The 10,612-nt window shown below is 38.2% G+C and overlaps 3 protein-coding genes across 3 annotated transcripts in view; 1 reads left to right on the top strand and 2 right to left on the bottom strand.

The window, feature by feature from the left end:
- LOC309668481 (olfactory receptor 1165-like) overlaps nt 1-10,612 on the bottom strand; it is a 269,123-nt gene that overhangs the window by 143,470 nt on the left and 115,041 nt on the right. The window lies entirely within an intron of this gene.
- On the bottom strand, nt 2,277-3,619 carry LOC309668482 (olfactory receptor 8K5-like). Its single transcript, XM_082478366.1, is given in 3 exon segments — nt 2,277-2,819; nt 2,822-3,024; nt 3,027-3,619. Coding segments are annotated over 3 exon segments (888 nt in total). The 5' UTR covers nt 3,607-3,619; the 3' UTR covers nt 2,277-2,714.
- LOC309668468 (olfactory receptor 5T9-like) lies at nt 4,599-7,776 on the top strand (the record flags this gene model as incomplete). Its single annotated transcript, XM_082478346.1, is given in 4 exon segments — nt 4,599-4,665; nt 4,668-4,906; nt 4,908-5,456; nt 5,459-7,776. Coding segments are annotated over 4 exon segments (948 nt in total). The 3' UTR covers nt 5,552-7,776.

Raw genomic sequence — 10,612 nt, 5'->3', positions numbered from 1 at the left:
TTAATTTTTGATAGTTTGATTAATATGTGTCTTGGTGTGTTTCACCTTGGATTTATCCTTTATGGGACTCTCTGCACTTCCTGGACTTGATTGACTATTTCCTTTCCCATATTAGGGAGTTATCAACTATAATCTCTTCAAATATTTTCTCAGTCCCTTTCTTTTTCTCTTCTTCTTCTGGGACCCTTATCATTCGAATGTTGGTGCATTTAGTGTTGTTCCAGAGGTCTCTGAGACTGTCCTCAATTCTTTTCATTCTTTTTTCTTTATTCTGGTTTGCCATAGTTATTTCCATTATTTTATCTTCCAGGTCACTTATCCGTTCTTCTGCCTCAGTTATTCTGCTATTGATTCCTTCTAGAGAATTTTTAATTTCATTTACTGTGTTGTTCATCATTGTTTGTTTGCTCTTTAGTTCTTCTAGGTCCTTATTAAATGTTTCTTGTATTTTCTCCATTCTATTTCCAAGATTTTGGATCATCTTTACTATCATTACTCTGAATTGTTTTTCAGGTAGACTGCCTATTTCCTCTTCATTTGTTTGGTCTGGTGTGTCTTTACCTTGCTCCTTCATCTGCTGTGTGTTTCTCTTTCTTCTCATTTTGCTTAACTTACTGTGTTTGGGGTCTCCTTTTCACAGGCTGCAGGTTTGTAGTTCCCGTTGTTTTTGGTGTCTGCCTCCAGTGGCTAAGGTTGGTTCAGTGGGTTGTGTAGGCTTCCTGGTGGAGGGGACTGGTGCCTGTGTTCTGGTGGATGAGGCTGGATCTTGTCTTTCTGGTGGGCAGGACTGTGTCCAGTGGCATGTTTTGGGGTGTATATGACCTTATTATGATTTTAGGCAGCCTCTCTGCTAATGGGTGGGGTTGTGTTCCTGTCTTGCTAGTTGTTTGGCATACGGTGTCCAGCACTGGAGCTTGCTGGTCGTTGAGTGGAGCTGGGTCTTAACGTTGAGATGGAGATCACTGGGAGAGCTTTGGCCGTTTGATATTACGTGAAGCTGGGAGGTGTGTGGTGGACCAATGTCCTGAACTCGGCTCTCCCACCTCAGAGGCACAGGCCTGACACCTGGTCGAGCACCAAGACCCTGTCAGCCACACGGTTCTGAAGAAAAGGGAGAAAAAGAGAAAGAGAGACAGAAAAAATAAAATAAAATAAGGTTATTAAAACAAAAAATAAAAACAAATTATTAAAAATAAAAAAATTAAAAAGTAATAAAAAAAAGAAAGAAAGCAGAGAGCAACCAAACCAAAAAACAAATCCACCAATGATAACAAGTGCTAAAAACTATACTAAAAAAAAAAAAAAAAAAAAAAATGGACGGAGAGAACCCTAGGACAAATGGTAAAAGCAAAGCTATACAGACAAAACCACACACAGAAGCATACACATACACACTCACAAAAAGAGAAAAAGGGGAAAATATATATATATCGTTGCTCCCAAAGTCCACCTCCTCAATTTGGGATGACTTGTTGTCTATTCAGGTATTCAACAGATGCAGGCACATCAAGTTGTTTGTGGAGCTTTAATCCGCTGCTCCTGAGGCTGCTGGGAGAGATTTCCCTTTCTCTTCTTCGTTCACACAGCTCCCGGGGTTCAGCTTTGGATTTGGACCAGCCTCTGCGTGTAGGTCGCCTGAGGGCGTCTGTTCCCCGCTCAGACAGGACGGGGTTAAAGTAGCAGCTGATTCGGGGGCTCTGGCTCACTCAGGCCGGGGGGAGGGAGCGGTACGGAGGAGGCGGGGCGAGCCTGTGGCGGCAGAGGCCGGCGTGACATTGCACCAGCCTGAGGCGCGCCGTGCGTTCTCCCGGGGAAGTTGTCCCCGGATCATGGGACCCTGGCAGTGGTGGGCTGCACCGGCTCCCGGGAGGGGCGGTGTGGAGAGTGACCTGTGCTCTCACACAGGCTTCTTGGTGGCGGCAGCAGCAGCCTTAGCGTCTCATGCCCGTCTCTGGGGTCCACGCTGATAACCGCGGCTCACGCCCGTCTCTGGAGCTCCTTTAAGCGGCGCTCTGAATCCCCTCTCCTCGCGCACCAGGAAACAAAGAGGCAAGAAAAAGTCTCTTGCCTCTTCGGCAGCTCCAGACCTTTTCCTGGACTCCCTCCTGGCTAGCTGTGGCGCACTAGCCCCTTCAGGCTGTGTCCAGGCAGCCAACCCCAGGCCTCTCCCTGCGATCCAACCGAAGCCGAGCCTCAGCTCCCAGCCCCTGCCTGCTCCGGCAGATGAGCAGACAAGCCTCTCGGGCTGGTGAGTGCTGCTCGGCGCCGAGCCTCCGTGCGGGAATCTCTCCACTTTGCCCTCCGCACCCCTGTGGCTGCGCTCTCCTCCGTGGCTCCGAAGCTCCCCTCCTCCGCCACCTGCAGTTTCCACCCGCGAAGGGGCTTCCTAGTGTGTGGAAACCTTTCCTCCTTCACAGCTCCCTCCCTAGCTTAGAGTTTTGATAAGGTTTCCATTGGTAGAGATGTGGGGTTTTGAAGAATTGTTAAAGGAAACATTGAATCAACATCAAGGATTGTTGGTGAGGGAGTGACATTTAATTGAGATCTAAAATATGAGGATTAATTTGGCTGAATATAAGGGAGACAATCTATTTGTGCATTTTAATTAGCCTTTGCTCTGGAGCCAAAAAGAAGGCAACTACATTTATTAGAAATATTATTAAGTGACAGTTGCCTTTATGATAGTTTATTTAAACAATATTTCATATTGGATGCTAGGTACAAAGTTTGCATTTATTCTTAAAAACCCTGTGGAAAGCATTTTTTACTTCTTTGTTTCTTAAGCTGTAGATCAAGGGATTAAGCATGGGGTTCACGATGAAGTATAAAACACGGAGGCCATTTTATCGGTATCAAAGGAGCGAGTGAAGTTGGACTGCATGTACATAAAGAGTAGAGACCCATAGAACACAACCACCACCATCAGATGAGAACCACATGTGGAGAAAGCTTTTTTCCTGCCCTCTGCAGAATGCATTCGGAATACTGCTATGAGAATCAGTATGTAGGACACCAGGACCACCAGAAGGAAGAGATCAAATTAAATGCTGAAAATAGTATGATCAATAATTCTATTTTTTGTACATTTGAACCCAGCATGAGTAACAAGGGAACATCATCACAGTAGAAATGACTAATGGCACAAAAAGTCAGTATAACAATCTTAATAGTGAACATTAATGTCTGAAAGGTACTGTAGAGGTATGGAATGCCTACCAGCACATGACAAAGTCTCTGGGACATGATAATATTGTAGAGCAGAGGGTTACGGATGGCCAAATAGCGGTCATAGGCCATGACCGACAAGACAAAAAATTCACAGATAATTAACATAAGGAAGAAAGCCAACGGTGTGGCACATGCATGATAGGAAATGGAATTTTGATCCGCAGTGAAATTTACCAGCATCTTGGGACAAATGACAGTAGAATTACCAAGATCCATGAAAGCCAGGTGTTTGATAAAAAAGTACATATGTGTGTGTAGGCGGGAATCCACTTGGGTCAAGGTGATCATGCCCAGATTTCCCACTACTATGACTGCGTAGATGATCAGGAAGACTCTGAAAAGGGGGGCCTGCAACTCAGGCTGCCTTGTGACTCCCATCAGAATGAATTCAGTCAGCGATGATAGATTCTGTTGGCCAATTTAGTCCAGTTAGCTTTTCTGGAAAGAAACAGGTTGTTATTAGCTTTCATGTGGTGTCATCTAAATAAAGTATAATATGTATAGACAGAGTGGATTTTTATTTTATAATAGGGGATAGAAAAGTAATTTCTGATATCTGATTTTGAAACTAAAATAAATGATAGAATCTTCTACTTCTCAAGAAGGCGGATCCGTGTGAAACCACATGCACTGTTACTACAGGTTAAACTCTAAATAGAGTTAGCAATACTTGGAACATATCCATTGATTAAAAAACACCATATAAATATTAATATAGAAATATAGAGTTCATTCATTTATACAAGGGTATCACAATTTTCTTTAGTACACTTCCACTTTTGTCTGAGAATTCTTGTGGAGTTCTCAAATAGTACAATGCAGTATATACAGTAATTTTAAAAATATTTCAGTGTTAAGTGCCACCCTCTGCATTTCATAAAATTTACATGGGAAGTCAGTAAAACCAAGTAGAACTGCTCTGATTGAAGATAATGAACCTACTTTAGCTTAATCCACCTGGATTCCCTTCCTTTCACATTCAGTTTGTCCTCCATGAAAATCTGGAATTCTGTAAGCAATACTTTCAATTGGAGGAGTAATTGGAGTTCAAAAAACTCAATCAGATAAAATGCCAGATAGAATTATTATAATGTAATAGAATGCTCAGCTTTAGCTTGCACAGTCCAAATGGGCCAAGGCAGAAACTTCTCCCTATCAGGTGAAATTTCTGGTAGCTGTCGACAAAAAAATAATCAGTTGATCTAAGAAAGAAATGCAAGATTTTATTTGAACCAAATAAAGAATTGTAACCCAGGAACAGCCTCTCAGAAAGCTCCGAGAACTGTTCCGCCTATTAAAGGTCAAAGTATAGTTGTATAATTTTTTGAGACAGAGGGCTGATATCAGATTTAGATTCATACAGGATTCAGATGGAAAATGCAACTGAAGTCACTGTGTTTATATTGATGGGCTTCACAGATGATTTTAATGTGCAAATCTTCCTATTTTTACTTTTCTAGCAATCTATCTTTCTACACTGGTAGGAAATTTAGGATTGGTTTTATTGGTCATTGTGGATTCTCTGCTCCACAACCTTATGTACTATTTTCTGAGTGTGTTATTATTCTTGGATGCCTGCTATTCCTCTGTTGTCACTCCAAAAATGTTGGTCAATTTCCTGTTAGAGAATAAAACCATTTCCTATCTTAGATGTGCAACCCAGATGTTTCTCGCTGTTAACTTTTGGGACCACAGAAAGATTCCTCTTGGCTGCAATGGCACATGATTGCTATGTAACCATCTGCAACCCTCTCCTGTATTCAGTTAGCATGGCACCCAGAGTCTATGTGTCCCTTATCATTGCTCCCTATGTTGGCGGCATCTTGCATGCCTCTGTACACACAGTGGCCACATTTAGTCTATCCTTCTGTGCATCCCATGAAATCAGACGTGTCTTTTGTGACCTCCCTCCCCTCCTCACCATTTCTTGCTCTGACACTCACACAAACCAGCTTGTGCTCTTCTACTTTGTGGGCTCTGTTGAGACAGTCACTGCCCTGATTGTCCTGATCTCCTGTGGCTTCATGCTGTTGGCCATTCTGAGGATGCATTCTGCTGAGGGGAGAAGGAAAGTCTTTTCTACATGTGGCTCTCACCTAACTGGAGTGTCAATTTACCACGGAACCATCCTCTTCCTGTATGTGAGACCAAGTTCCAGCTATGCTTTGGACCATGACATGATCATGTCGACATTTTACACCATTGTGATTCCCATGCTGAATCCCATCACTTATACAGTTTTAGGAATAAAGATGTCAAAGAGGCAATGAAGAGAGTGTTTGGTAAAAATGGATGTATCAATAAAGTATATTTTTCACACTAACCATTAAATTGAAGCAAATGAAGAATGTTGTTCATTGTCTCCATATCAACTTATGATAAAATATTAATAAATTTAATAATATTAAAGTTTATTAGTGTGTTTCTATTCTCTTTGGATATTTTTATATAAAGATCAAAATCATACCTCCACCTGTGCCGTTTCCACATGTGCAGAAAAAATGTCATCTATTTGCTTCTTACTTCACTCTTAGATACACATACGTACATAAATACACACATATATACATATACGTACATACATGCTGATACTGATTGTAGTAGTTTCAGTGTTGCCACAACAAAGTACCACAGACTAGTGTCTTAAACAACTGAAACTTAGTTCTCACTCTTCTAGAATCTAGAAGTCTGAGATCAAGGTGAAGTCGGGATGACTTCTTCTAAGGACTTTGTCCTTGGCTTGTAGATGGCCGTCCCTCCTCTATGTCTTCAAGTGTTCTTTTCTCTCTGTGTGTCTGCGTCCTAATGTCTTTTGGTTATAAATATACCTATCATATTGGATTAGGGCCCCCTGAAGGAATCATTTTAATTTATTTACTTTCACAATAATCCTATCATTACATACAGTCACATTCTGCATAAAGGAGTTAGGATTTCAACATACGAATATTGGTATATATTATATGTATATTTACAGACATACAGAGTCACACATGCATGAAATATTTACTTTAAAATGTATAGTATTAACTTTTATCTCAATACAAGTCATATTGCATAGAATCCCAAGTTGCAATTGCAAGGAACTTTATAATTATATCTGACAAGCTTGAGCAAATACCATCTAATTGATAGCAAAACTATAGCTGACATGCTCCCATACCACTTTCCATGGAGTTATTGGTACTGAACTGCAGTTCAAAGCACTCTGCGGCATCCTTTGATCTACACATTGGCAGCAGTCTAATCCCAACCTGCGAGTCAGGGGTCACAGATATGTGCTCCAATCCCTGGCATAACAACCATGCTATTTGTGACAGTTTATATCTCCCCCTTTAATTATTTCATCCAGAGCATGTACATTCAAACCGTTTTATAATTCCTCAGGGAATACAGAGACTAGGCATTAGCATTTATCAAGATTATATTTAAACGCAAGAAGGACAAACACAAGCACAATTTAGAGGGTAAGGTACATCTGGCTGACAGATTTGGCTCTTTCTGAACTAATCCCACACCCCTCTTTATGGGCTTCCCTGCAGGCCTGGTCCTGACTCAGCTTTGCTCTGTTTTCCTTTGACCCCTCCCACTCTGTGAGGCCCTTGTCGATGCCACCAATCCTTAGTGCCCAGGCCCAAGAACCAAGGTACAGGAAAACATCCCTGCTCCCAACAGACCGCATTTTTATTGTAAGGAAATGTGTCCTTCAAAGTCAATTGTTAATGGCAGTGGTCTTCCTTCCTTCCTGCCTTCCTTCTTTTTTCTTTCCTTTATTATTATTATTATTATTATTTCTATTTGTATTTTGTGAAAACTCTTTTGATTTCAACCCAAAAAATCTGCTTGGAACATGGAGTACAACCTAAGTATATTTCCCTTAAGTGGGATTATTAAGTTTAATAACACCTCAACAGTATAAACACAGGATATTTCTTATTGAAACATATTTCCCTCACAATTTTTCTGCCTTTCTTTTCTCCTGTTTGGAAGACTCTCCCCACTGCTATTCACATGATTTCTTCCTTTAAATGATTTTTTCTTAGTAAGGTCTCATTGTCTGCATTATAATAATGCAATTTACCACCTTTTCATCTCCTCATATTCCTCGTTTACTGAATGGAACCATTCTGTTTGTCATTATTTTATATAATATGCATTTAATTTATATCTGATTTATTGTCTAATCAACTTTCCAGAGTCTAGAACAATGTCTGACACATATTGTTCCTCATAGGTATTCCCTTAATGAATGAATATTATAGGTTGGAAACTACGAAAACCATTTTATTTAATTAAATTAAGGGACACAAGTAAAACAGAGACAGCATTTTCTGTGTCAAAATTATGGTTTAGATTTTCTAGCTTATTATTCCTTTAAATATTTTTCTTTTTTCTATTAGTCTCTCTTGCTATTCTTTTCTAGTTTTCTCAATTCGATATGGATTTTCCAATGTACCCTGTGTCAGTGGCATCCCATATTTTTAATATGTCATATTTTCATTATCATATTAAATATGTCATATTTTCTTATTTCTCTATGACTTGGGAGTAGTTTAGTAGCTTATTTTTAAATGCCTAAATGTAATATTTTGAGATTTTTATTTGTCATTCATTTCTAAACAGAATGAAACTTTTAAATATTTTCAATCCAGATCATTGTTTTCACTATTATATGGCAGTTTTTATAATACTGAAAATATACTTGAAAAGGAAGTGAATACTCTCTTATTTGTGGTCAAAGCTTAATACATACTTATCTATAAAAGTAATCAGATTAAATGACTGCCTTAAGCATTTATGTCCTCTTCAATGTTTTCTTGACTAAACTTTTAAAAATAGAGGCATATTATGTTTTGCTAATATTTGTATGATTCTGTGTATTTCTCTTCGCATTCCCTGTATTAGAAGTTCCCTGTTTTAGATATCTGTTGCTAGATTACTATTTGCACAGATAATACTTACTTTTCAGTCTTCTTTGTGAATTAAACTCCATCAGTACAAGTATTCTTTTTTGTTTATTTTGATCATCTTTCCTGCATTCTGTATTTTTTACATTAAAATTACAACCAGTGGTTTCTTTGAATATGTATTGCCTAAATGTGTGCCCATACTTTTATTTTTAACTTTCTGAGACAATTTTGTAATATATTTCGCTTAAAAAAAAGCTATACTGAAAGTCTTTTCATTTTAAAGCCATGTTAGGTGCCTTTACAATTACAATTTGGTTTAGCTTCGACGTAATGTTCATGTTACAAACATGTAGCATACACACACAGATTTATTCAGGCATATATACATAGTCATACACAAACAAACATGAAGTTTTTCCCTTTGTGGTCTGTCTTCATTACCCACTGTGCTGTTATTTGTTTACTTTTAGAATGTTTTTGTATCTTAAAAATATAGTTAGTGTTAAAAATTTCTGCTGTATTATCCCTGTTACTCCTATTTTTTTTTTAGGTTTCATCTCTTGGATTCCTACTTTGAGAAATATTGGCATTAGGAAGTAGCTGAAGTTCAGTTGGACTACTTAATTATATTCATATTCGCCTTTTGTTCTGCCCTTGTTCTCATTTTATCCTGCAATTAAGTACTGTTGAAGCATGATACAGGTATTTTGCTAGCCCTTAAAAGTAACAAGATCTTTTGGTCTGGTTCTGTGTAAAGAAATGCTAACTTTAATAAAAAATTTAATACTGATCATTCTTCATTGACTTACTTAGAACACATCATATCCTTTCAATAGGAAGTTCCAATTCTTCTCTCATTTCAGAGGAAAAAATCTTGATTATGTCTTGTGATATCTTTTCTGTTTCTTTGGCTTAGTTTTCTTCTTTGGAGGATCAAAATATATACATGTTCTGCTTTCTTCATCTATATATTCCTCCTTTCTTCTATTTTCCTGATTGTATTTTTGTGGCATTTATTCATTTTGAAAAAAATCTCCCATGACCTTTTCTCCCTTATCTCATGTAAATAATATTTAGAGGTATATAAAGATAGGAACATTCTTAAGAAATAATTTACATACCATACATTTCACCTGTGTTATATACTCAAAATGTATAACTCATGATGTGTAATCTGTTTAAAGGGTTATATGTATGTTCATCACTCCTAAAAGAAACCTTGCATCAGCTAACAGTTGTTCCCCATTGTCTCATCCTGCACTCATTAAGAATCCTGCACTCATTAAGCTTACATGATAGTGTGGTGGGGGGAGGGGTGCGGGTGGCAGACAAGACACAAAATGCACTAGCGAAATCTGTAAAGGTTAGCTGGAGATAATTTCCGTGGAAAACAGACGAGGCATGAAAAGGGGTATAGTTTTACATAAGTTGGTAAGGATGATTTTATTAAGAATAGAATAAGAAAAAAAGCATGCAGTTGTCTATGAAAAGGAAGTTTTGGAATGAAGAACAGAAAATGGAAAAATTCCAGGAAGTAGCAGGACTAATTGGTACAGAAGAGTTAGGATGTCATGTGGTCTAATTAAAGTGAGTATGAGTGATAGAATAGGAAGGAATGAGTTTGTAGAGGTAAGGAGTGGGGACAAAGTCATTGTGGACCAGTGGGCTCTTATGAAGGTTTTCATTTTTCCTGTTAGTGTGATGAGAAGTCTTGTAGGATTTGTGAAGAAAGTGATATAATCCGTTTTATTGTTTAACAGTATTACTCTGACCCTTACATTGACATTTAGATTCAAGAGAGATAAGTCTAAACAGAGACAAGCCAGGAGGCTGCAGCAATAATTCTAAGACTGAGAGATGGTGGTTCTTTGGGCCAGGGTGGTAGCAGAAAAATAAATGTTGAGAAGTAGTCAGACTCCAAATATATCCTGTATTTTGAATCAACATAATATGCTGTAGACTGGATGTGAGATGTGTGAGATAAAGACAAAATTTCACGATTCCTTTTAAGTCTTTGCCTGAACAAGCAGAAAGACCTGAGAAAACATGTAGATTTTGCTGGTACCTACCTGGAAGTTACCTCGTGAAAGTAAACTGTTTTCACTATATATCTAAAGCTCTTTGAATGTTGACTGGCACATGGGAAGTGCTTAGTAAAATATGTTATCACCATTGTATCTATCAATTATTTGGAAGTAAACACAGCTGTTTGTGTTTTGGGCATGTTCTATTCTTGTATTATTTTCTCTATCATATTTCCATTAAACAGCATTTTGTCACGGCACCATAAAAAAGCATAGTATGTTTTGAATTACTTCAGACCATATTTTACATAAAATATGAGTGCTCTGATACAGCAAGGAATGTTCAGAGCAAATGCAAATAGTCTAAATCTTTCATATGGTCCATAGATTATATTACACATGTGTAATGAAATTATATAAAGGGTTTCCAAACTGCATTGTGAAAAAAAT

This window comes from Balaenoptera physalus (assembly GCF_965194825.1).
Source record: "Balaenoptera physalus genome assembly, chromosome: 10".
Taxonomy (NCBI): domain Eukaryota; kingdom Metazoa; phylum Chordata; class Mammalia; order Artiodactyla; family Balaenopteridae; genus Balaenoptera; species Balaenoptera physalus.
The sequence above is the reverse complement of the archived record's forward strand: the minus strand, read 5'-3'. Positions and strand labels throughout refer to the sequence as shown.